Raw genomic sequence first — 25,286 nt, 5'->3', positions numbered from 1 at the left:
CCCAGGGATCCGGGGCAGCCACATGTGAGCCAAGGATCGAGGGGACTCCAGAGAGAGGAGAGATAGTAGCAGGGACGGCTGGCCACAGGCTGAGAAGCAGAAAAACCTTGTCCATTCTGGGACAGGAGAGGGGCAGGGGTGGAGCCTCCCAGAGGCAATGGAGGCCTCAGACGGCCTGGGCCTGCTTGTCTCCAAATGCCCTCTGGCCTGTGTAGCCGTCAGGGGTTGGGGGAGGCCTCTGGAGTTGACATGAGAGGCTGGAGCTCTGCAGGACCCAGACCCTGGGCAGACCCTGCCTGCCCTTACCCTCGCAGCAGGTTTGTCCATGGGCCGTCAGAGGACCCTGTGTCCCATGTCCGGGCAGCAGTGTTTGCTCCGAAGAAGGTGCCCAAGAAACTCGCCTCCCTCTCCCCCAACCACACACTCCCACCTACTGCCCAATGGAGGACACCAGAGCCTGCTGATCAGGGGTGACAGCTGCTGGCCTGAGCCTGAGCTAGAACAGGACAGAAGCCCCCAGCAGAGAGCTCTTCGGGCAAGTCCAGTCCAAGAGAGTCCATGCTAATGGCCAAGGCACTGGGAGTTTAGCGAACCCTGTCACCCCAGAGTCTCCCCAGGGCTGGCTGTGGAGGCTGGGCACTGCCCCTCCTGCTCCACAGGGACTAGGCCAAGGGAGGGAGACTGCTGAGCTTGGCTGGAGCCAAGAAGCTTCTGGCAGCAAGACCCTCAGGACGGGCCGCTGAGGCCACAGCAGGTGTTCTAGTCAAGCCCCAGAAAAGCACATGAGGATCTCTGTGCTCGGCCAACTGGGGACCCAGGACCTGGGGGTGGGCACACCCGTGCCCCGTGCGACCCCAGCCCCAGCACTCTCGGTTGGCTGTGCCTGCAGGAGCCCACGCTCCAGGAGACCCCCCTCTCCCTGCTGAATAGCGGCCAGCTGGCTGGCTCCCCCTCCCCTGGGCAGTGGCAGCCACGGCCACCCCAAGCAGCTTCAGGCACGAGGCAGGACGCAGAAATGCCAGCGGCGCGGAGCCACACAGAGCCACACCGACATCAGGACCTCGTCTCGGTTCTGCGAAGACCTTTACTGGACAGCTGCCCGCGGAGCAGAGACACAGGCCCAAGGGCGGAGGGCAGGGCCGGCAGGCGGGGTAAGCCTCCCGCGGGGAGCAGGGGGCGCCAGACCCTCACTTCTCCAGGGGCGCGTAGTTGAGCAGCTTCTCGATCAGGTCGACGTGCGCCAGCAGCATGCGGCGGCAGCAGTAACGCTTCAGGCCAAGCGCGTCCAGGGCATCCCTGCAGCGAGAGGAGCAGACCTGCTCGTCCAGGCCGACCCGGGGGCACGGAGCGCCCTGCCCGCGGCGTCCGCGCCACGTGTCAGGGACGGACACGTCTCTCCAGGAAGCCACCTTCCTCCCGTCTCTCAAGCCAGCTAGAGTGGTCAGCGCCCCTGGGACCCGGCCCCAGCCGCCCTAAAGGCCTCCAGGCAACGCCCGCGGCACCGCTCCGCTGCGCAGCGACCGCAGGGTGGGCAGGGGACGCCGGCTCGGGCAGCTCCCACCCGGGGAATCCAGGGGGAGCGGGTCTCGCAGACCCTCGCCCCCGCGCCCCGCCGCAGCCTACCTGCGCACCGCGGCCCGGACCTCGTCCTCCGCCCCTGTGCCCACGCCCCACAGACCCCGGACCCCGCCGCCGCCCTGGAGTCCTGCAATCCCACACCCGCGAACGAGCCGTCGCCCCGCGCCCCCGCAGGCGAGGACCCCGGGGCCCCGGCTCCCCACCCCCGCGCGGCACGGCGCCTCACCCCTCGGTGTACTCGGCCTGCAGCAGCCCCAGGTAGGCCTCCCACTTGTTGCCGACGATCTTGCCGCAGGTGAAGCAGCGCACCGGGATGATCATGGCGGCGGCGGCAACGCAGCGCCCGCACGGCCGGATCTGGCGGCGCTTCCGCCGCGGAGCCGGCCCCGCCTCGGGCGCGTCCATGGCGCGGGGGGAGAGGGCGTCCCGTTCCCCCGCCCCCGGCCGCCCCCAGCCCGCCCCGCCGTCCCCGGAGCCGCCGCCGTTAGCTCCCCGCCTGGCAGAGTTCCCTCCGCGCGGACCGGGGACTCCGGGGCCCGCGCGGCCGCGGCAGGAGCAGGCGGCGCTCCCCCCGTCCGCAGCTTTGGTATGTCCCGGACTACGGCGGCCTAGCGGGGCCTGAAGGGCCCGACGGCGGCGGTTCGCCTTCCTCGTGTCCGCATGACTGACAGCCGCGCGGCAGGCGGACCGCGCGCAGGTACCGCGCGGGTCGTGGGGACGCGGCCAGGGTCCCGTCCGCCGCAGCCCCCGAGCCGGGACCCGGAGCCGGGCCGGGACAGAGCCGAGGCGAGCCGGCGCAGAGTTGGAGCCCCGAGCGCGGAGCCCCGAGCCGAGCCGCGGCAACAAGTGGCCGGGCCGAGACCGGGGCCGGGGCCGGGGGCGCGGCGACCCGCGGCGGGGGTTACCAGGGGCTGGCCGGCGGCCGGCGGGGGCCAGCGGGGGCGGGCGGCCACGGACGGGCCTTCCCGCTGTCCCTGCTGGCGCGTCCCTCCAGCCCCTCCTGGAGCCCCTGTCGCACGCGCCCGGGGGCCCGGGGGGTGTCTCTGGGGCCGAGTTCGGCGGTCCGGTTCTCAGCCGTGGCCCGGCCCGCTCGCCCGCACGGTGTCCGTCCCGGCCGGGCAGTCACCTGCAGCCCCGCCGTCGTCCTCCCCGCGCCCCAGCGATCCGCTTTGGCTCGCGTCCTTCCTCCCTTCCTCCCGAGGAAGGGGTCTGGGAGGGGGTGCGGGCCGGGCTGTGCCGGGTAGTCGGTGATCTGGGGGCCTCGGGCCTCTGAGGACTCAGAAAACAGCGGACGCTGGAGAGGGTGGTCAGGGAGGGCGTCATGGAAGTGGTGCCTTGTGAGTTGAACCCTCAAGAGCAGGATTTCACCAGGGGTGAGCCCGAGTGTGTGTAAGGGAGGGGACTGATCCTGGCAAAGGGAACCCTTGGATATAGGCCTGGAGGCCAAACCTGCAGGCCGCTCTAGGCCACAAGTTTGTGCCAGGGCTGGAGGAGGTGGTGGAGTTAGAGGTGATGGGTCAGGAGCCACAGAGGATTTAAAGGAAGGTCTGGCTGTGTCTCTGCAAATGGGGCAAGGTGAGCTCCTTGCCCCCCCCCCCCCCCAGGGCTGGAGGCTGAGGGGAGATCAGTGTGCAGCCAGAGGCAAGAAAGGCTCCCTGGAGGAGGTGAATTTCTGGGCGGTGGGGGATGGCTGTGCTGCATAGTGGCACCCGTGACTCAGGGGGTGTGTTGGTGGGATGGGCTTGGCCAGGTTCCCAGGCCTGAGGTATCTGGACCTCTGCTGGTGGTGAGTGGGGCCTGTGCTTATCCCAGGCATCAGCTTGTGGCCCTCTCAGGGTATATGATGCATTTTGGCCTTAGCTGAGGGGGAGGGAGCCAGAGGGTCCCCTGGGGCCTGGGTGGGGCTGGCCATAGCTGCGGCTGGCCTGGAGTTTGTGCCCCCACCTTTGCCTGGGTCCTGGACAGCCTGCCCAGTGCATTTGTCATCCCCCCGCTGCCATCCCCCCGCTGCCACGTGCAGAGCCACGAGTGAGGCTACTTCCCTTCCTAGCTGACCCCCCACCCCACCCACTGGACGCACATCCTGTCCCTGGACAGAGGGACAGGACAGGGGGCCTTGAGTCCCAGTGGCCTGGGGTCAGACCCACGCTCAGCGGCAGAGGCTGCTGGCAACTGTGGAGGTGAGGGACAGGGTGGAGGGGATCCAGGCTGTCCGCGGGTGGGCCTTGGGGAGCTGGTGGGGGTGGAAGGCTTCCTGGAGGAGGGGCCCAGGGCCTGCCCCACCCATGCTCCTGCCCCAAGCGGTTGTTTACTCCAAAAGAGTGAGGGGAATGAGCCTCCCTCCCTGATTCTGGCCGAGCCGAGTTGACATTCCTGGAATTCTGAGAGGGGTGTGTGGATTTGGGGGCTGCGGCAGCCTCCTCTTCCTGGGCTCCTCCCTCCAGCTCCCTGATTTCCGAGGAGACGCCATGGGGAGCCTCCGGGCTACCCCACTTCAGCCTGTGTGCCTGCCCCCAGCACAGGTGTGCAGGAAGGCCCCTTGGGGGGCTTGGTCCTCTTCCCTGTCTCTACTGTCTTTGCTCTGCCCCGACTGGGGGACACTTGGAAGCCTCAGCGGGCAGCCCTGCCCCCTGCCTCTGCCCTGGGTGGCTGAGTCCCTCCGTGTGTGTGTGTGTGTGTGTGTGTGTGTGTGTGTGTGTGTGTGTGTTGTGGGGGTGTAGCTGGGCCCTGGGCCAGGCTGTCCTCAGGGTGGGCGGGAGGGAGACATGGAGGCCCAGGGCACCAGTGGGGAATAGGGGCGGGTGCCTCACCCGCCTGCAGGAGAAGGGGGGCCCTTGCTTCTCCTCTCTGTGTGCAGTGTCAGCACAGATGTGGCTCAGGGCTCGGGGGAGGGAGAGCGCCAGTTTTTCAAGAATGGGCTATCCTGCCCCCAGTGGTGGGAGGCACAGAGAGGAAGGGAGGGCTGTGCTCCCATGTGGTTGGGAACCCGTGAGCCCTGTTTCCTGCCAGAAGAGGGTCACTGAAGGGCAGGCTGGGCACAAGGCGAGATCAGCGGGTGATTCTGCAGCCGAGACTCCCGGGCCCAGAGCACTGCCCCTTACACAGGGAGTCAGCTGCCCCTGCCTGCCGGTCCTGGTACCAGTTTGAACAACCTGTGGGTAGAACCAGAGGCCGCCCAGCTGGAGGGTCCCGAACCTGGCTGTGCTGGCTTGGCCCCTCTTGCTTTGGGCAGATGCGCAGGGTGTGGTGGGCTCCCTGAGCGTGCATGTCAGATGGGCTCCCCTGCCCACGGTACCCATGCTAGCCCTGGGCCCTGGTGGTGTTTGCAGGCGTGACTGAGGCGACTGCCCTTACCTGACCGCCCTCTGGACAAGCCTGGGCTGAGGGCATTTGGGGACAGCGTGCCCTGTAGGGCTTCCGTAGGGGTCTTGGTGGCCTGGAGGTGGGCGGGCACACACTATGGGTGCCTGAGGCAGGGTGCTCCCAGGGCCTGCGGTGGGCGGAAATGTGGCCCCCCTCGGGGTCCTGATGGTGTTCTCTCCACTGCCACCTCCAGCAGAGAAGTACCTGGCGGAGGAGGAGCAGGGATGTGGGAGGAGACCCTGAGGTGGGGGGGTTGGCCTTGCTGGGCCCAGGAAAGGCCGGGGGCCCCTTGGTGGCTCTTCAGAGGGACCATCCCCCTGGACTGGGTGTCTCCCAGCCCCGGAGTCTTGCCTCAGCTCTGTGTGGCACTGGGGGGTGGGGGGGTGCGCCCCTCCCCCACGGCGGGGGCCCGGGTGGGCCTTGGGCCTGCGGGGCTGGATCAGCAGCAGGAAGGCAGACACCACAGACTGTTTGTGTTGGCAGAGCCTCCCCCTCCTCAGAGCCGCCTCAGAGCTCTGCCGGGGGCCCAGGGCAGGAGGCTGTGCTCTGCAATGCCTGCGGTCCGCCGTCCCCCCAGATCTCCCCTCTGGGGCTCAGGGTATGCCGCGCCCTTGGCAACCTCCCATCATTGTTTAGGCTTTTGGGGTGGTTCCTCTTGGAGTGGGACCTGGGTCTGGCCAGGTGGGTGCCCACAGCCTTCTCACGGCTTATGCCCCCCTAGGGCCCCCAGCTGCTCGCAAACCCCAGAGCCCTGGCGAGTCAGGAAGACCCAGCCCAGGACTGTAGGTGTGTTTCCTTGGGGCTCTCCCTCAGCCCGTCCTTGATTCTGCTGCAGCTACCCAGGTACAGGCGTGTCACACCCTGCATTCAAAGGAAGCCCAGAGCAGACAATGGGAGGGAGGCTTCCTGGAGGAGAGGCGGGACTGGAGGGAGAGATGGAGCCCGCCCTGGTCCTGTCTGGTCCCCGCACTCTGCCCCAGCAGCAGGCTTGTGTCTGGGTGGCCCTAGATGGGAGTGAGAGGCTCTGGACTCGTAGAGGGGCACTGTGGGAGCCAAAAGGGCTAGAGATCATCTATGGAGGGGCCGGGGCTGCCAAGGGGGTGAGGGCTGTCAGTGTGGCTGGGCAGTGGTCTCCTCCAGCCTTGGCTTCGTGTTGGCCATGGGACTTCCTCATTTTGGGGGCCCAGGAGGATTGGGGGGCTGCTGCTGGGTCTGCCCTTTACGCCCTGCCTGGGAGGCCCATCCCCACCGATGCCCAGGTCTTGGGGTGTGGGGGCATGGCGGGGTACGATGCATGGTTTTTAGCTTCTAGAATGTTGCTGTGGGTTTTGGGCCCCATAACTCCTGGAGCGGGAGTTATCAAGGGAAGTGGATGAGGTGTGTTCCCTCCCCTGCCACCCCCCACCCCCCAATGCACTGCCCTTGCTACTTTCTGGGCCTGAAAGCCCTCCCTGGCTGCTCCATCCCTGGGCACGGGGACTGCCAAGGGATCGCAGGTGCATCCTCTCCTCACCAAGGTTCTGGGGAGGACAGGTCACCTGCAGACCTCCATCTGCTCACTGGCCTGCTGTCAGCCCTAGACATAGTTTGGTGGGCTGGCGGGGGTGGGCTGCCCCTGAGAGGATGGGCGTGGGGGCGGACACCTCCCATGGTGACGTTTTGAACCCTGTGGTCCCCTCTGCCCTTGGGCTGTGGGGAAGACGCTGCCACCCCTGCTCCCGGGCTGGAAGGAGCACCTGCTGTGAGGAGGGAGAGGTGGGGGGGCCTGACTGGGACGCCTTTAGACACCTGCCCCGTGAGCTTGGGGTCCCCTCCTTGAAGCCTCTGGCTGGTGGAGAGGACAGAATCCTCCCACAAATGCCGGTGGCAGGGGAACGGGCCTGGTGAGTCATCACCGGCCATCTGGGTGGGGGGAGAGTGAGGTTGGTGGCTCAGGGCGCACATGTGCTTGGAGCCCAGGAATGGGTGCGCTGCGGGCCATCTTGGGGGAAGTGGACACCGAAGGCTGGACGTCTGGGGTTCAGGCCGTGTCCCCCACATGGCCCGAACACGTATGTTCTCTGTACGCACAGACCCTACGTGCGCTGCCTCTGTGTGTGCGTGCAAGCCTGCCTCCCTCCCTGGGCACCTTGGGTCGGGAGCAAAGCCCTCTTTGAACCCCCCTCCCCGCCCCTGTTCTGGTCCCCTGCGTCTGACAGTGCACACCTACCTGGCCCCCAGCTGCCCTCTCTGGCCCTTGTAGGGACATGGTCCTGCGTGGAGGGCTGTTCCTCCTTCCCGAGGTACCTGGCCAGACTCTGGGAGCCCCACAGTCGGTACCACGTGGTCTCCACTGTGCCCATCTTTCCTTGCATAGGGCTCCAGCCTGCCTTGGCTGACCTGACCGCTGGGGAACCAAGCACCGCATGGCCTCTTTCCCGTGGCAAGCGCAGGTATGTCACGGTCTGGCGGGGCAGTAGTGGAGCTGACTTGCACGGCCTTGTGGGCTCCTCCACTCCTGGCCCAGGGCCCTGTCAGCTGGATGTTTGCCTGGTCCCCGCGCAGACGGTCTCCTGAACATGTCTCCCTGGGCCCCACTTGCTGGAGGAAGGGGACTCCTGTGTGGGAGAGGCTGGACAGGGTCCCTGATGCTGGGCGGATGCATTGAGGGAAGCCCCCCCTTCTGGCCTCATCTCCGATGGACCTGTGTCCTCATTCCAACTGGCCCCAGGACCCTTGGATGAATTTTCCAATTTTATTTCAGATCAGACTGTCCTACTCACCTGCAGGGGGCTGCAGGGTTTTGCAGATGGGATGTTTGGGAGATGTTGGGATGGTGACAGCTGGGTGACACAGAGGTGAGAGCACCCTGGGCGCTGGAGCCCGCTCCAGCGTGATGAAGAGGTTCCGAGGGGGGCTCAACGGGGAGTCCTGCCCATCTCTGCTCTCCTCCCAGCCTTGGCCAAGCCCACTTCCTCACCCTCAGAGGCCCTGCCCAGGGAGCCAGGCCAAGGGAGACAGCCTCCTGCTCCTCAGGCTTCTGTCCCCCCCGCCCCCTCCCCCCACAAGCCGGCAGTAGGTTTCCTTCTGCCCTGGAGGCCCATGTGCCTCCCTGAGTGTGTCTGACCTCTGCCCCCGCTTGTGGGGGTGCTGCATGGGGGGTAAGATGGGGTGAGGCTCAACCTGGATCCTCCCTTGGCCCGCGTGTGCCACAAGTGCACTCACACATACTCCCACACGACCTCCAAGTGTCCACCCTCTGGCAGGGCTGTGGAGCCGGCCGACTCGGGCCACGGGGGCGCCAGGGTCTCGAACGCGCCGCTTGTTCCCTGAGCAGAGCGTGGGTAGAGGTTTTTGTAGTGCCCGGGGCGGGGGGGCGCCGTGGCGTCCCTTTCCTGGGGCCCAGACACACCAAAGCACACTTGGGGTTGGGAAGGGTAGAGGGGCTGTGGGAAACCTCAGGCTAGCCAGCTGGGTGACACAGCTGGAGTCTGGGACTCTCCTGTCCCCACTGCTGCCAGGGCCAGCTCTGCTCTGGGGGAACCGCCTTCAGACACTGCCCTGAGGCCTGGAGCTGCAGTTCTATGAAGGACCTTCAGGGGGTGGCGAGGGCCGATGCTAGGGGTTCTCCGGCCTGCAAGGCTGCCAGACCTCCGGTCCTCAGCCCTCCAAACAGCCCTGCTCTGCTTGCTGACGACCCCCAGACCTGCTGCCTCCCTCACTGCTCAGCCTGTCAATATGTCACCTTGTCAGTACCCCTTCCCTGCACCCTTGCCTCCCCCTCCCCCACCATCTTCCTCTCCCTCCCATCTCTCTCCCCTCTGAGCTTTGTTACCCAATGCTCAGGAATCCTGCCAGCCCTTCCCTCTTTGGACTTCAGTGTCTGGAACTGTCTGCTGGGTGGACACTGCCAGGGGACTCCCGTGGTGACCTGGTAGAGGCCTTGGCTACAGCCCAAGCCCAGGGTGCAGGGCACAGACCCCAGGCCCAGAGCGCCGAGGGGAGGGGGCTCAGCTCTTTCTTAGACAGGAAGGGGGCATCTGGCTTACGTGCTGCTGTCTGCCCCCAACACCAGGGGGCCCAGAGACCCTGCTGCCCCTACCAGTGGGCACAGCTGAGGGGACGTTTGTCCCCATCTGTGATTGTGTGTGTCCCTGGAGACCGTTCCTGACGCACGTGTGTCTGTACCCCAGCATGCACGCACACCCCGAGTGACAGTCTGAGGGTGTGTGTCCCAGGGTGTGTGCGAGTCACCCTGGGAGTGTGGGAGCTGGGCGTGGGTCCACGTCTGCACTTGAGTGTGGGAGGTGCAGGGTCTGACTTGTAGCCCAGGCTGGTGCGAAATAAGACCCGAGGCCCCCTCAGAACTCATCAGTAATTTCAAGACAGTGGCAGCAGTCTTCCGTGTGACTGCACCGTCACATGCTGCGGAAACCAGCCCTTCTCCCAACCCTGGAGAAGCAGGACCAGGGGAGGGTCAGCCTGCCTTGGCCCACTGAACAAGCCGTAGGAGTTGAGGTCCGGGCCCGTTTTCAGGTGCCTAGTGACACCCCTGCCCTGTTGTGTGCTTGGGCCCCTCCCTGTGGGTCTGAAAGCCTCCCTGTTTCTTGCAGAGTGACTTGTCTTCCTACCTCCTGGGCACCCTCTCCACTTGGCCTTCCCTGCCCCAGCCCCTGTCGGGGGCAGTCCCGCCTCCTCCCCCAGCAAGGTATCCCCGCCTCCCCAGGGTGGGTAACCCAGTCTGATTCCTGTCCCGACAGAGGCCTCTCCCCATCTAAGGTGTGAGCTGCGGGGCCTCTGGGGTCCTGGCGCGGGTGTCGCCAGCCCAGGCTGGGAGTGTGGGAAGCTGCTTGAGAGTGCGCACCCCAGGCGCTGTTCCGGGCTTTGTAGTCTCGCTCCGGGCGGGGAACCCAAGTCGAAGCTGCCCCAGGTCATCACCAGAAAGCAACTGGGTCACCCCTTCATTTGCATAGCGCCCTGCATCTGGTGGGCGGTCGCAGGTCTCCAGGCCTGGCGGGGGGCAGTGCGGCCGCGGCGGTAGATTGGCGGGGGGGGGATCCCCTCATTCCCGGGGCTGAGAGCTGCCTGGGGCTCCGCCCTCGGCCCCCTCCGACGCTGTCCCTGCGGTTCGAGAGCGTCTTCCTCCCGGGCCCGGGGAAGGCGAGAGCAAGGGGCGCCAGAGCGGGCGGGGCGGGCCGGGGCGGGGTCGGGCCGTCGCCCTGGTGCCGCGATTGGCCGGCGCCGGCGGAGCGGTGGGATTTGCGGGGCGGGGCGGCGGGCAGGGGAGGGCAGGGGAGGGGTCCGCAGGGCGGTGCGGTGAGGTGGGAAGGGGTGCGCGGGCGAGGCGGGCGCGGATTGGCGGGGCTGAGGGGAACCGGGCGGGGGGCCCGGGGCGCGGGGCGGGGCGGCGGTGGGGGGCGTCGTCGGGGGCGGGGCCGGCGCCGATTGGCGGACGGGCGCGAGGCGGGGGCCGGGGCTGCGGCGCGGGGGACCGGGGCAGGTGTGCTGGGCCGCCGCCGGGGCGGAGCAGAGCGGAGCGGCGCGCCCGGCTGCCACCGCGGGGCCGGGGCCGAGGCCGGGGCCCCGGGGAGGATGCGGCATTCCGGGGCGGTGGGCGCGGGGCGCTGAGCCCGGCGGCGGCCCCTGCGCGATGCGCCGCTCGAGCACGGACGAGTCCACGTACCGGCGCAGCCCGTCGCCGGAGGGCAAGGAGCCGGGCTTCGCGCGCGACGGCCCCTTCCGGCGCTACAGCAGCCTGTACGGGCGCGCGGGCGCCGGGGACGGCGGGGACGGCGGGGACGGCGGCCCCTTCTTCGGCCTGCACGCCAGCCCCGGCCCCAAGGCGGCCCAGGCGCGCTACACGTCGCCCAAGGGCAACAAGTACGTGGTCTTCTACCTGGACCTCTCCTTCATCTTCCTCCTAGAGTTGAAGCGCTGCGGCATGGCGCGCGGCTGCCTCCAGGGCGTCAAGTTCCTCATGTTCGCCTTCAACCTGCTCTTCTGGGTGAGTGGCGGGGCCCGGGAGCGAGCTGGGGTCGCTGCTCCAGCGGGGATTGGGGGCGAGGCGCCGGGACGCAGACGGGCCCGGCTGTGCGCGCAGGGTCCCGGCTCCGGCCAGGGGCCAGGGCTGGAGCGGCCGCGGGGTGCGGGGGCGGGTTTTCGGTCCCGCGAGGCTCTGGCCGAGGCTCTGCGGTCGGGGCCGCTGCCCGCGTCTTGTCCCCTCTCCTCCTGAGACCGGACGTGTCCCGCACCTGCGCGCGGGACAGGACGGCAGGGCGCCCACATTCCAACGCTGGTCGCGGCCGGCCGTGCGCTGGAGCTGATGCCTCCCTTCCCTTCCCTCCCCTCCCACCGCGCAGCGGGCGTCCTTTCTTCGACCCGCACACCCCGCTCCCCGTCCTCAGTGGACTGACCAAATAGGCCCAAGGACCGGGGTTCTAAAGGGGCTGTTGGGGGCCAGGTGGACCCATCCATCGTCTGGAGGCTGTGGAAGGGAGGGGTGTGTGCAGCGGTTCGTGGGAAGGGAGGGGGTGCGGAGCGGTGAGTTCTCTGGCTGGGCCTCTCACCGAGCAGGATGGTGGGCCACCAAGTGTGCTAGGGACGTGTCTGGCATCCCTGCTGGCTCTTCTTCCTGCATGGTGTGTGTGTGTGTGTGTGTGTGTGTGTGTGCGCGCGCGCGCTGGGGTGGGGTGGGGTGGGGGTGCTCCCATAACTCCAGAGGCGCAGCAGGCCCTCCTGTGGCCTTGTCTCACCTGAGCAGGTTGGAACAGGCCTGACTGGGCTGGGCTTCTCCTGCTGGGCTGGGGGAGGCTGGGGGGAGAGAGGATGCCAAGGTCACTCCCTCCTCCTTCCAGAGCAAAGAGTAAGGGGGTGTGACCCAGGCTCTGGACCCCCAGGAGGAGGCTGAGCTTTGCACGCTCATCTTCAGGCCAGATGCCCAGAAACCGGGGTCCCCACTCTGCCCCTTCCTCCCTTCTCAGGCTGTGCTTTTCTCTTCCCAGCTTGTGGTGGTTGGAGTCAGGGGTCCCCGGAGGGGCGACCAGCCTGGGCTGCCCTGCGGTGTGACCCAAGGGGGCTCCTGGCCCAGGTGCCTGCTTCCAGAGGCGGTCACCCCAAGAGTTTGTTCTCCACAAGAGACTCTTGGCAGGGGTGAGGCCCCGGCCCAGAGCGAAGCACTGTGAGGCCAGGAGCCAGCAGCAGGGGTGGGTGGCAGCTGGGCCCTCGGCCCGGGACTGGGGTGAGCATCTTCTCTTGGTGGGGGATGTCGATGAGATGCAGTGGGTGCCAGTGTGATGGGTACCGAGCAGTTGGCAGAGTTGGCATGTCACTGTGGGTGACCTCACCTGACAGTGGTGGTTGTCACAGATCCTGGGGTGGTGGGGGGCGGTGGGTGTGCAGGAGAGTCAGGTCCCAGGAGGTGGGCAAGACTTGCCTCTTCCCTCGTCTGCCCTCCTCAGTGATCTGGGGAGCTGCCTGCAGGCAGAGGGAGAGGGGCCCCCTCCAGGGCCCAGCACCCCCCCGCACGGGTCCCCAGGCTGAGCTGTCTTTGCCCTGTGAAGCCTGAGGAGCAGCCGACCAGCGGCAGGACAGACACGCTCTGCCAGTGTCTGCGGTGGGTCAGAAACCCCTTTGGGATCCCCTCCTGGGCAGGACAGTCCATTTCCCTTTTATTTCACAATTCTGCCTCCCTGCAAAGCCAGCTGGCCCCCTGCTGCTGACCTAGGGCTGTCCCTGCCCCAGCGTGGTGCCCGCCGGGATCTGAGACCCGGAGGTCAGAGAGGGCATCGGGGCCTGCCCACAGCCCGTGGGAAGCACTCGTGAGGCGTGGTGCGAATGGTCAGGGGGCTGAGTCCCTGTGCTGGTGAGCCTGCGGGTGGCAGGGACAGAGGCTACAGCACCCTTCCCCGGGCCTCAGCTTCTTTGCTACCTGAGGGTGCTGGCCCCCCAGCCCATTTCCCACTGTCACTGGGAGACCTCTGAGTGTCATGCCTTAGTCTCCCCTGGAGCTAACTGTAGGGTCAGGGCCGCGGTTGTGGGTGGAAAGTCCCTGAGGGCTGGACCTCAAGACACTCACCTGTGTCAGTCCCTCTGACCCCCGCCCTACAGGGCCAGGCCAGGGGGAGGTCATCATCTGCGGCTGGGGTGGGGGGGAATTGTGTCTGAAGGGGCAGCCATGCCTGTCCTGGGTGTGGCTCCCAGAGGGAGTGGGTGCCCAGGGCCCTGGTGGGGCAGGAGTCCAGGCTGCAGGTGCAGATGGGGGGAGGAGAACAGGAAGGTGAGGAGCCCCTAAGCACCATCCCTCATACCTGTTTAGAGGTCAAGGTGCGATGACTTCTCTAAGTTTGTCTCATCCTCGTCTTGGCTCTCCTGTCCAAGCCCCACCAGACACCCCTTTCCCTCAGGGCCTCGATCCTGCTGAAGGTAGAATCCCACAAGGCCGTCACATTGACCCCTTGAGGCATCTGCACGCCTGCTTTCTCCAGCTTTGCTGTCCACATCCCACCTGCTCCCCAGGCCTTCGGGTGGCCCTGGCCGTTCCTGACTCGGCCTGGAGGGGCAGGAAAGGGGGAGGGCTCAGCCGATAATTGACTCTGATTCAGGTGCCCCATTCGACGGGTTTTCCTGGGGGGCGCCTGCGGGGTTGGGCAGGACTGAAGGTTCCAGCCGCAGGTCCTTGTCCGGCAGGGAAGAGTCATCACCTCGCTGTCCTGGGCCGCAGCTGCCTGGTCCTGTGTGGACGGGCTAGATCACAGGCTCCTCTCGGTGAAGGAAGCAGGCCTGCCTCTTGTCTCCAGTGCTGCAGCCGGGGTGACCTGAGCCGGGGGAGCTGGAAGAAACCGGCACCCCCCGGAGGAGGAGAGGTGCAGAGGCGCTGGTGATGGGGGCCCCTCAGAGTTCAGAGCCAGCTGACCCCCAGACGCTCTCCGGCCTTCCAGTAGCAGGTGGGGCCCTTGCCGGCAGCAGACCGCTCCAGCAGGGACACAATGGCCCTCCTCGGAGGCCTGCATATGTATCGGGCACCTTAGGGCCAGGGTCCCCACGATGGGGGCAGGGGTGCCTCCCGGGAGCCCCATCCTGGCAAAGAGGACCCTGTTCAGTACGCGGGAGCAGGTGGGGTGTATCATGGGGTGCTGGGCGCAGGGTGAGGGTTTGGGGCTGTTCAGGTCCCTACAGTGACAGAGGGGGAGGTGGAGGCCCAGGGTGGGAAGAGGGGGAGGAGGTGCCCTTCCAGCCTCCCCTGCTCTGGGGCAGACTGCTCAGGGCTTCCCCAGGGGCAGTCTCCGTGCCCCAAGTGGTCCAGGTGTGGGGGGCACCTGGGCAGAGGAGGGTCTGAGCCCAACAGGGCCAGGGTGCTTGTGTGTCTCCTCTGGGCAGGTGCCCAGCTTCTCCCAGATTCAGATCAGCCAAGCTGAGGGCCCGCCTTCCTGCTGCTTCCCTGGCGGGTGTCCCTCCCGGCCCCCTTCCCACCTCTGGGCTGCTCCCCACTCTGCCTCTCTCTGCGCATGTGGACAGGGTCCCTTCTGCATGGCTGGGGTGGGGGTTGGAGCCGTGCTTGCCTTTTCCTGCTGCCCAGGCCACCATAGGACTCTGGGTAAGTGCCACCTCCTCGGGGTCTCCCTTGCCCCATCTGCGCCCCAGGTGATGGGCTGCAGATGACGTCCAAGTGGGCAGCCTGGCCTGGTGTCACTGGCCCTTGGGCAAGGCCCCTGAGACTGGTGGGGGAGGGGACACCTGGTGGCAGAGGGCCTGTAGGGCTGGGATCCGTTACCTCCCCCAAGTCCTCCCTGCAGCTGGGAGGTCCCAGGGCAGGGGCTTGTGAGCGTCTCAAACCTTGTGGCTCCTCTTGGCCATGGCCTCCTGATGGTGCTGGGCAGGTCCCCATGTCCTGGCTGTGGCTGCTTTCTGCGACTGGGTGAGGCGGGGGGTTTCTGCTGCCCACAAGAAGGGGTGGGGGGTGAGGGCAGGCAGATTCTGTGATGGGATCGGGTCTGCAGGGCCCTGGGGAGCAGGTCCTGGGGTTGGGGTGCTTGGCTGGCCTAGTCAAGGCTCAGAAAGCTCTCTTCCTCGGGGCCGGCCTCCGGCCGACGGGGCGGAGGGGGCTTCTGGGGCCTGGGGATGTCCGTCTGCTCTGCGGTGGCAGTCTGGGTGTCTGGGTCCAGCTCTGCGGCAGGCAGCCATGCTGTCCGCAGACACAGCCCGTTTCTGAATTTCGGAGCAGCGGCGCTGATGCCCGAACCAGGTGTGCGTGTCTGCGGCCAGGTCGGTACCTCCCTGATAGGTTGGGGGTGGCGGCGGTCTGTTAGGGGTTCAGAGGCTCTGGCTCTACCCTGGGTGGTTGTCGGGACTGTCTCCCGCCCCCCCCCCCCATGACCCCGGTGGGTTTTGTGGAGTCTGGGCTGTTGGAAGGGAGGGCAAGGGGAGAGGTAGGTCGTCCAGACCTGTCTGGAGAGATCCTTCTGGATCTCAAGCAGACACATGTAGGACTCTGTCTGGGGCAGAGGGATGTGGCCACTGCGCTGAAGGGCCGGAGGGGCCTTGGAAGCCAGGCGGTCCGCGTCCCAGCTGCGGCCCCAGACCCGGCCTTCTGCCTGTGGTAGGGGGCTCCTTCTCCCTTCTGGCTGCCTGGAGGACCCGGCCATGGCCTCTCCCTCTCCTCCCCCAGCAGTGCTGGCCGGGTTTTTGTGTGGAGCCTGACGGGGGGGCTGGAACTCATGACCCTGAAATCCAGACATGAGCTGAGAGCAAGAGTTGGGCTCAACCAACTGAGCAACCCAGGTGCCCCCCCCTTTATTGTTATTATTTTTTTAAGAAAGATTTTATTTATTTATTTATTTGAAAGAGGGAGAGTGAGAGAGACAGCATGAGATGGGGGAGAGTCAGAAGGCGAAGTAGGGTCCCCACTGATCAGGGAGCCTGATTCGGGACTCTATCCTGGGACTCCAGGATCATGACCTGAGCCGAAGGCAGTTGCTCAACCAACTGAGCCACCTGGGTGCCCGCCCCCCTTTAAAAAAGTCTTTTTAAGTCGTCTCTACTCCCAGCGTGGGGCTCGAACTCATAGCCCTGAGATCAGCGTCTCATGCTCCACTGGCTGAGCCGGCTGGGCATTGTTTGGGGTTCTTACCTGTGTCCTCGATGCCCCTTGTGGTCCGGTGAGCCCCTCCTTGCCCTGGAGGGTAGACGTGACCTTCCTGAAGCTGCTGACCGGGGCTGTTCTGTTCCCCTGCCCAACCCCTCCTCCGGGGACGCTGGCGTCAGGGCCCTCAGTCAGTGGGGCTGCTCTCCTTGTGTCTGCGCCCTGGGGCTGAGGACGGCGCAGGGGCCTGCTGACCCATAGGAGCGGCGGCCTGTCGTGTAGTTTTCCAGTGAAGGGCCAGACGAGTAGCCACCAGGTGACAATATCCAGTGTCAGCATAGAGGTACCTACCTCGAGCCCCTTGGCTCAGTCTTCCTGACTCCTGCTTTGGGGCAGCTGCACACCTGGGTTCTGGCTCGGTGGCGCGTCCCGCAGTTCCTAACTTGTACGGATGGGGCCCCCTCATGGTTCTTCTTGGCTGGGAGGGGCGAACCACCTTGCCGTGCCCCAAGGCTGTGCTGGCTGCCAGGAGAGGGGCTTCTGGGCACAGGCTGGGCCCCTGCGGGCACCTGGCCCTCCACCGTGTTCCAAGAACATAGCCAGCTGTCCTGCCATCTGCTGTCCTGCCGTCTGTGGGCCGGAGGGGCCGTGGCAGAGGGCCACCTGACACCTGCCCCTGCCCGGGTGCGGGGGCTGGCATCTCAGACTTGTGGTCCTTTCACCCAGCCCTAGGCCAGAATGAAAAATGCAAGAGGGGGGACAGCAGGAAGGAGGGGGGACTGCAGGAAGGAGGGGGGACAGCAGGAAGGAGGGGGGACAGCAGGAAGGAGGGGGACAGCAGGAAGGACAGGGGACAGCAGGAAGGAGGGGAGCACAAGCCAGGCGCTGGCCTGGAGCTGGTGACAGGTGAGGGCAGGAGTTAAGGCTCCAGGTACACGGGAGGGAGTCAGGGAGGCCTCAGCGACAGGAGGGCATGGGTGGGGGACCCAACAGGAGGCCTGGGCCCCCCTCTCAAGCTGTCATGGGCTTTTGCGTGGCTGGGGGGGGGAGCCCAGCCAGTGCCCCAAACCATGGGAGAGCGGGGCTGGACGTCCATGGGGTTCGGGTGGGGTCCCAGCCTCCCAGGGACCTCAGCCCCACTTACCCTGTGTTTGATGTTCTCTGTCTGAGTCTAACGGGCTTTGTTTTTTTCCTGCACTTGGAGGCTGTGATTTTCCTGCCAAAATGTTTTAAAAGCTGCATACACAGAAAATTTTTCAAAATTATAGGTAGTTTTATTAACTGCGTGTGCGTTTTGCTAGTGTACGTGTCTGAGTGTTTAGCGACTGGTTTGGGCAAACATGCTTGAACACAGAGGGCCTTGGGGCTTGTGGCCACGGCAGGCCACAGGGCAGCACATCTGTGACACAAGCCTGTGTCTGCCACTGACGGTGAGGGGCGCCTGCGGCAGCATGGCGTGTGACGTGGTGTGTGACACTGATGGTGGCACCCGTGGCAGTGGGGCGTGTGATGTGGTGGCAGTGAGGGGTGCCCGTGGCAGCGTGGCATGTGACGTGGTGGCAGTGAGGGGTGTGTGTGTCACAGTGTGGCTCTCTCCTGCCATCTCAGGGTGGAGGTGGGACGTTGTGTAGACTTAATTATGGAAATCCATTTCTCCCGCTGCTGGGGGTGAGGAGTTCCCTCCTGGGTTCCACGGAGACCTGGGCCAGTCCCCACCCCCACAGCTGCTCTGCTCCCCGTGTCCTCCCCTTGTTCTTCTATGTGTCCCCATGGGGCAAGGGAGCTCAGACGGGCTCATTTTCCTGCTGACTGGAGCCGTCTGCCGACGTCCTTGAAGGCGGGCACTTAGGGTTGTAAAGAAGGGGTAATTCCTCTGCTCAGGGACCTGCCGCAGGAGGCGGTCCTCCCCTGCCCCCCATTGAGGCCCCACTCCTGGGGGCTCAGCCCAGAGACATGATGTGCTCAGAGTGGGGGCTGCATGGTTCAGTGGGGGACAAACTGGCGTGAGGCCTGGGCATGGTGGCCCGTTACTGTGTCCTGCTTCATGGGGAGATGGCCCACATTCATACCCGCCCTGACCTGGTTCCCTCCCTGCTCCCCAGCCACAGTGTCCCTTCTGTGCACAGCACCCGACTGGGCAACCCCAGCTTCAACCTTGCCTTGGGGCTTTGGAGATCCTGGAGGCAGTGGGTACGCTGTAGGGACATGGTGCTGGGTGTCCCTGCAGGCATGGGGGAGGGGCATAGCTCCAGAAAACCCCTCGGTTCCATTTCTCATCTGTAGGTTGGGTGGGAGGATCGAATGAGCCGGATCCTGTCCCAGCCTCCTGTGCGCCATGGTGCTGAGCGGTGCCTCGCACAGGCAGGTGTGGGGTGCCCAGAAGCTCTGGGTGTCCCCTGGGCGGCCTCGCCGGGGGTCAGCACCTTGGACAGTGCCAGCGCCGCTCCATCCCTGCAGGCGCACCCACACCTCCAGGACTGCCCTGGGGCGGTGCCCACGCCCAGATCTGCAGTGAAGACCCCTCCTATCTGTGTCCCCCCAACACGGGGCAGCTGGCTTCTTGCACTGGGTGCCCACCGAGGGCACCGAGGCAGTCTGAGCCCCTCCTCTGGGTGGGTCCCCCCACTGTGCTCCCACCTCGTCTGGGCAGCCCCCCCACCCCGGGCTCCTGGCTCCTGGTCACGGCCCTGAGTTTGATCACTGCACCACTGACCACCTCTCAGGACGCCACTGGCAGAGGCTCTGTCACCGTCCATCGTGGGCCCTCTGGGGACCTCCAGGGCCATGTGGTCAGTGCCAGGGGCAGGTCAGGCTCTACACCAGGGTCCCCCAAAACTGGTACCCTGCCCCCTCCCTGCGCCTTGCCTGAGCTGCAGACCCCAGCCTACTCTGGGGAGGGGCCTCAAATAGGCAGGACAACCCCAGCTTCCAGGACCCTGCCCTGAGCCAGCAGCATTCAGCAGAGGTGTTGTTTAGAACTTTTAGACCGAAGGTCTTGCTTTTGTGGAAGGTGCAAAGCGGGGTGGGAGGCCAGAGAGGACCCTCATGTTCACCCTGGGCTGTCTGGACCCCCACACTGGATGGTGGTGGGGCATGTCAGCTGGGGGCTCTCCTGCCCCATTCAGCCCTTGGCAAGGCCCAGAGGGATCCCAGATGCCCACAGCCAGGGAGCCGTGGCCCCTGCTCTTGGTCTGAGGGCTCCCCACCCCCACAATTGCAGTCTCCTGCCCGCCTGGCTGAGTGCACGGCGTGCACACTCCCCAGAGACTCCTGGACAACGGAGCGGTGCCCCGCCGCCACCCCAGGGCCAGGCTGACCTGGTGATGGGGGAAGGGGCGAGGATGTGCACATGGAAAGGTGAGGCCTCCTTGGGCAGGAGCCTCAGAGCCGGTGGAGCCTGCAGAGTCATGGGGTCCCTGCTGGGCTTGGGGAGCCCATCCAGTTGCTGGGGAGTCGTTGTGTGTGGATGGCCCTGGCTCCCCTTGGCTCTGCCTCTGACTCACTGGGTGGGAGGCTCACTTCCCAGCCTCAGTTCCCTGGTCTGGGAAATCGGGTGGGAGTCTGGCCTTCTAGGCTCAGGAATCTTTGGTGGGGTGAGGCAGGGCTTGTGGTCCTGGGCGGCTGCGGTATACCCTGGAGTCTGTGAGCTAGCCTGTCCTGGGCATGCAGGGGGATCGCTCCAAGGACTGGGGGTCGTGCCCAGGGGGCCCTGGGGGCCCCGCCAGATGTTGAGGAGTGGGGAGGGGTCCCCAGGCAGGGCCGCCTGGCTTTCCCCAGAGCCCAGCAGGCATTAACCACCAAGTGGTCTCACTGAAGCCCAGGTTTTGGGGAACCAGGAGCTGGTCAGTGTTCATGGGGCTTACCTGGAAAACAGTCTCCTCTTTGTTTCTGAGATCACCCAGGGCCCTGGCGCACCCCTGCTCCCCCAAGGCTGGGTGTCCCCGTCACCAGGAGAGCCCGAGGGCCCACTCTGGGTTCTTTACCACTTTGCTTTCTCTCCCTTCTTCCTCTCATTTCAATGGTGTTTTTTTAAAAAAAGGTTTTATTTATTTAATCTGACAGAGAGGCAGCGAGAGAGGGAACACAAGCAGGGGGAGTGGGAGAGGGTGAAGCAGGCTTCCCACCGAGCAGGGAGCCCGATGCGGGGCTGGATCCCAGGAGCCTGTGATCATGACCTGAGCCTAAGGCAGATGCTTATCCCACTGAGCCCCCCAGGTGTCCCTTCAATTGTGTTTGTAATAAGGAGCAACTATAAAATTCAGTAACAGTCCCAGTGGTTGAAAGGGAGGGGCAGTGAGGGCCTGGGATGGGGTTCTCTGCTCCATCCTGTGCTGGCGTCCATGCCGGGGCCTGGTGCGTGATCTGGGCCTTGCACTTAGAAGAGGACAGCTGGGGATGCCAGGGGGGCCCATTGGGATTATGGCCACCCACTGGGAGGTGGTTTTAGGAAGAGGGGAGTGTGTGGTCCAGCAGGGTCTCCAGGGGTCATCTCCCTGACTGCTCAGGTCCAGAGAGGCTGTGGGGTAGGTGCAGGCCAGGACCTGGGGGAGAGGGGGATGCTTCCTAGAGGGGTGGTGTTTGGGGGGCCCTAGGGCCCCTTGCCCAGGCTGCTTCACTGTGTCCCTGGGACAGGCACCCCACTTGTGACCTGAATGGAGAGTGTCCTCAGACCATCTGCTCCCCACTGCCAGAGGTGGCGGACCTTGGAGTCCCCATTACTGTGACTGTGGGGGAACCGGCTGGGTGCTGGGACAAGGCTGGGAGGGCTGACTGGCCCTGGAAGGTCAGCAGGGTGGGCCTGTGGGATGCCACTCTGGGTGACCACTGGGGTCTGGTGCAGCCTGCCCTGGGGTGTGTGGATGGTGGGTTCACGGCCCTCTTTTCCCCCCGGCGGTTCCAGCTGGGAGGCTGTGGCATCCTTGGTGTCGGCATTTGGCTGGCTGCCACCCAGGGGAACTTCGCCACCCTGTCCTCCTCCTTCCCATCCCTGTCGGCCGCCAACCTGCTCATCGTTACCGGCACCTTCATCATGGCCATCGGCTTCGTGGGCTGCATCGGGGCCATCAAGGAGAACAAGTGCCTCTTGCTCACCGTGAGTGCCCCCCGCACGCAGGCTCCGTCTCCGGGCCCCAGCTCCCTACGTGTGCTGACCCCGCAGGACCGGAACAGGTCACAGCCATGGCCTAAGGCAGCCCCTGGGGACCTTGCTGGGGCTGGGGTGGGGGGGGCTTGGTTGCTGGGGGTGCTGCTCGGTCAGGGTTTAGTGGAAGCCTCCCCGGACAGGACGGAGACCACCTCCATGTGCCCACGAGTGCCAGGTGGGGCCCCCTCCAGCCTATATAGGGTCTGTTTGCTCTGAGACCACCCTTCCTGGGAACCCCTGCCCAGCTCCTGTCCCAGGACCCTCTGCTGAGAGGCTCGCAGCCCCCTCCTGTGCAGTGGAGACCGATTCACAGGCAGGCTGTGGTTCCCCGTCTTCAGGAGCATTAAACCGGGGAGGAGAGGGGTCAGGCTCCTCACTGATTAGCATGTCCGGCATTAGCATGTCTGGCAAGGCCTCCTGCAGCTTGATCTCGTCAGCCGAGCCCTTGCCCAGGGTGGGGCCTCGGAGGGCCTGTCCCCGAATCTGTGCAGCTGTCCCGGGTGTTCAGCTGGTTCCAAAAGCTCCCGTCAGGGCCTGGGGCTCTGATCGCTTGGAGCAGAGGGTGGGGGTGTGGCTGAGTCCCCAGCTGCCCCGGGGCAGGAAGCTGTGGTGTGCGTGGGGGGCCCAACCCCAGCCTTCCCTGCAGGGTGACCTGAAGTCCAGAGTGCGGGGCCTGCTGGGGGCACTGTGGGCCCTGAGTCCTGGGCCTGCACTGAGGGAAGGCCAGATCGGGGATCCCGGGGGAGGACAGGGCTTGCTTCCCCCAGCCCGTCCCCTTCCTGTCTGCAGGAAAGGCAGGGTGGACGCAGGCTGTCTCTGCTGCCCCGCTGGCCTGTGGCTCTGGGGTGCTCACCAGGCGGTGGGGGGGTGGGGATGACTGCTACCCAGCAGGCAAGGTTTGTGCGGTCAGGTGGGGCTTTGCAGGCTCCTGGTGGCTGTCCCCTCACCGTGGTCTTTCCTGAGGGGGTGTTGACCACCCCTGGCTGCTCTGACGGCTGTAACTGGCATGGTTCAGGGTCTTTGTGGTCTGACCTTCTCCCTGCCCACCACAGGGACACAGGCACAAAGCACACGTGTGTGCTGGCAGGGGTGAGACTTGTGCTTCCGAGGTTGGTTGAGCAAGAGAAGAGCGCTCGCTCCCGAGAGGGCAGGGGCCCCAGGGAGGTGGGGCAGCGGGAGGGGTCTGCTGGTCTCCGGGGAACGGACACCTGTGGGGGAGGTTCCTGTAGCACTGGGGCGTCTTGGGAGGCTGCACGGGCCAGGGGGGCAGCTAGGGGCCAGGCGGCCGAGTCACCAAGGCCGGGTCCCCTGTGCAGTTCTTCGTGCTGCTGCTGCTGGTGTTCCTGCTGGAGGCCACCATCACCATCTTGTTCTTCGCCTACACTGACAAGGTTCGCCCACCCTTGCCCTCCCCAGCTTCGGGGGTGGGGGCTCTGAGCTCACCAGCCAGCTAGGGCCACAGCCCTGTGGGTGACAAGGGTGCGGGCAGGGCTGGGAATGGCAGTCACAAGCCCCACACTTGGTGTGGGTGGACAAAAGCCCTACCATCCACGCACTGGGGGACGTGGCTTTAACCGCAGCCACCAGAGGCTGGGCCTGGAGGGGGACGCCAGTGGCCTGGAGGCTTGGGGAGGTTTCTGGCCCTCCAGGAAGTGGGGGACCGGGGAGCAGTGCTGTGGTCTGGCTGTGATGAGCCCCTGCTGTCCTGGACTGCATGTCTGCCAGGCAGGGAGAATCCCCCGTCCCCAGGTCCTTAACCACCTATTTACTTACTGCTGGCTCGTGGCCGTGTGCTTCCTGTCCGGTTGTGCCCTGAACCTGCTCCTTCCTCTGCTCTCGCTCTTCCCTCTGCCCATGGGTGCGCTCGCTCGGCTCCTGGGTCCCTCTGGCATCCTCCCGTTGGTGCACTTTCTGGCGCTGGATGACCCCCTAGACCTGGCTTGGCCTCCCCTTCCCCAGGCTGGAATCATCCTCTCCTCCGGGAGCCCTGGTTCCCTCGCTGGAGGACGGTCTGGGGAACCGAGTTGCGGGGGTCAGTGTGCTCGCCGCCACTGGGGCATCGTAGCTTCTGGGCCCCTTGGCGGACGGATGGAGCCGCGTGTGCTCACAACCTGCGTGTACAGACCGGTCGGTGTTTCTGTACGTGTCCGTCTGTCTGTACCTGCAGCTGAGGTGGCAGACTCTGGTGCCAACCGGTGTTCAGCACCACAGAGGGCCCAGGGGTGGGGATGGGCATAGGGATGGGGGCTTCTGGGAGGAGGGGACTCCAAGGAGGGAGACAGTGGGCACAGGGTGCCTGTGGGGTCTGGATGAGGGAGGTGGAGCTGGCTGTGGGGGGGTGTCCTGCTGACCCCACTGCACCTGCAGATCGACAGGTATGCCCAGCAGGACCTAAAGAAGGGTCTGCACCTGTACGGGACCCCAGGCAATGTGGGCCTCACCAACGCCTGGAGCATCATCCAGACTGACGTGAGTGTGTGTGTGTGTGTGTGTGTGTGTATGTGTGTAGGCAGAGGGGATGAGGGTGTGTCGTGTAGGGGACACAGCCCACCCACCCACCCCCCAACCATCCCAGCCCCTGCACCTGTCCACAGTTTCGCTGCTGTGGGGTCTCCAACTACACCGACTGGTTCGAGGTCTACAACGCCACCCGCGTGCCTGACTCCTGCTGCCTGGAGTTCAGTGAGAGCTGTGGCCTTCACGCACCTGGCACCTGGTGGAAGGCGGTGAGCCTCTCCCCTCCCCAGGCATCCTGGGCCCAGGGGAACTGGGGGTGGGGAAGAGGGCCAGCCTCGAGGCCCCTGTGACGCACACCCTTCCTCCAGCCATGTTACGAGACCGTGAAGATGTGGCTCCAGGAGAACCTTCTGGCTGTGGGTATCTTTGGGCTGTGCACGGCACTGGTACAGGTACGCTGGCCGGGTCCTGCCTCAGGAGCCACCTGGACTCACCCGTCTCTGACCCCACAGCTTAGCTCACCAGCAGCCGGGTGGAGGTGCCTTGAGCCCCCATGGCTGAGCAGAGGTGGGGCTCGAGGTCTGGTCGGAGGCCACTCCACAGGGAGGTGACCTTGGACGTATCAGGGCCTGGTAGGCCAGCCTGTTCCTGTGGCCTAAGCCTGGCAGCTGTGGTGGGTGAGTCACGGGACGGCCCAGCCAGCGCCGAGCAAGGGTGGGCAGCCCAGGGCACCTGCCCGAGCTGGGCTTCCTGGCCCCTGGGTTGGCCCGGAGTGTCAGACCCTGCAGGAGCTGGAGGCCAGTATGTCAGCAAACCCGGACATCGGGCAGCCCTGTTCCTCGGGTGCAGTGATAGGCGGGTCCCAGCCAGATCACACACTGTCAGAGGTGATCCCACGTGGAGGATGTGCAGGGGAGGGAGGGAGGGGCCACGGAGCCAACGGGCCCTGAAGCCACCAGCAGAACCACAGCAGCCACACTGAAAGGCAGGTCTGGGGGCTGAGCCCTAGGAGTCCCCAGTGTGACCCCTATGCTAAGGCTCGGGGATGTGGCTGGGAGGGACCTGAACTGCCAGGGTTGGGGGAGGCATTCCTGGGGAAGTGGGGTACGGGCCACCCAGGGAGGAAGCTGTGGGGTGGGGTCTGTGGCAGGACCCCTCTGTGCCTGCGGTCTCCGGGAGCAGTCCTGCCCAGCCCCTCTTGTGTCTCCACAGATCCTGGGTCTGACCTTCGCTATGACCATGTACTGTCAGGTGGTGAAGGCGGACACCTACTGTGCGTAGGGTGCCCGCTGCCTGCCACCCCTGCCTCGCTGCCAAAGGACACGGCCCACCGGGAGATGCCCGTGTCCCCACCTTCCTCTCCTGCTGCAGGAGTCCGCACCACCCCTGCCCCCCCGCCAAGACCCTCAGCCAGCTGGGCGAGCGCCGTGCTGGAGGCAGGAGGGGCTTCTGGCACATTTCATGTCCGTGTGTTCTCCCGAGCGGCGTCTGCCCCCCTGGCTGGGGTCATTCGCGAGTGGGGATGGGGGTGAAGGGCTGACCGCTGGTCCTGGTGCTCCAGGTGGGGCTGCCGCCCCACCACCCACATTCCACAGCGGAGCCTGGGCAGGCTCTGGGTGCATCTTAATAAAGTGTGTGGACAGCCCCCCACCACCGCATCTGTTGCTGCCTGACCCCCAGGGACGTGCC

The 25,286-nt window shown here is 65.7% G+C and overlaps 2 protein-coding genes across 8 annotated transcripts; one reads left to right on the top strand and one right to left on the bottom strand.

The window, feature by feature from the left end:
* Window positions 1-1,066: 1,066 nt before the first annotated feature.
* Window positions 1,067-2,011, bottom strand: POLR2L (RNA polymerase II, I and III subunit L). Its single transcript, XM_047690567.1, has 2 exons — window positions 1,805-2,011; window positions 1,067-1,296 (listed from the first exon to the last, which is right to left on the bottom strand). Exons 1-2 carry the CDS (start codon window positions 1,981-1,983, stop codon window positions 1,188-1,190), a joined length of 288 nt encoding a protein of 95 aa, XP_047546523.1. The 5' UTR covers window positions 1,984-2,011; the 3' UTR covers window positions 1,067-1,187.
* A 73-nt stretch (window positions 2,012-2,084) lies between these two features.
* On the top strand, window positions 2,085-25,247 carry TSPAN4 (tetraspanin 4). 7 transcript variants are annotated; one of them, XM_047690550.1, is made up of 9 exons: window positions 2,085-2,164; window positions 7,298-7,373; window positions 10,845-10,924; window positions 20,898-21,089; window positions 22,457-22,531; window positions 23,508-23,609; window positions 23,735-23,866; window positions 23,966-24,049; window positions 24,810-25,247. In XM_047690550.1, the coding sequence occupies exons 3-9, from the start codon at window positions 10,862-10,864 to the stop codon at window positions 24,876-24,878; spliced, it is 717 nt and encodes a 238-aa protein (XP_047546506.1). In that variant the 5' UTR covers window positions 2,085-2,164; window positions 7,298-7,373; window positions 10,845-10,861; the 3' UTR covers window positions 24,879-25,247. The 7 variants fall into 7 exon arrangements, with proteins under 7 accessions (XP_047546506.1, XP_047546508.1, XP_047546503.1 ...); XM_047690547.1 differs by having other exon boundaries at window positions 2,145-2,275; XM_047690548.1 differs by lacking the exon at window positions 2,085-2,164 and adding an exon at window positions 3,413-3,758.
* Window positions 25,248-25,286: the final 39 nt, after the last annotated feature.

Source organism: Lutra lutra, chromosome 10 (genome assembly GCF_902655055.1).
Source record: "Lutra lutra chromosome 10, mLutLut1.2, whole genome shotgun sequence".
NCBI lineage: Eukaryota > Metazoa > Chordata > Mammalia > Carnivora > Mustelidae > Lutra > Lutra lutra.
Note: the sequence above shows the minus strand (reverse complement) of the source record. Positions and strands in the feature narration are given on the sequence as shown.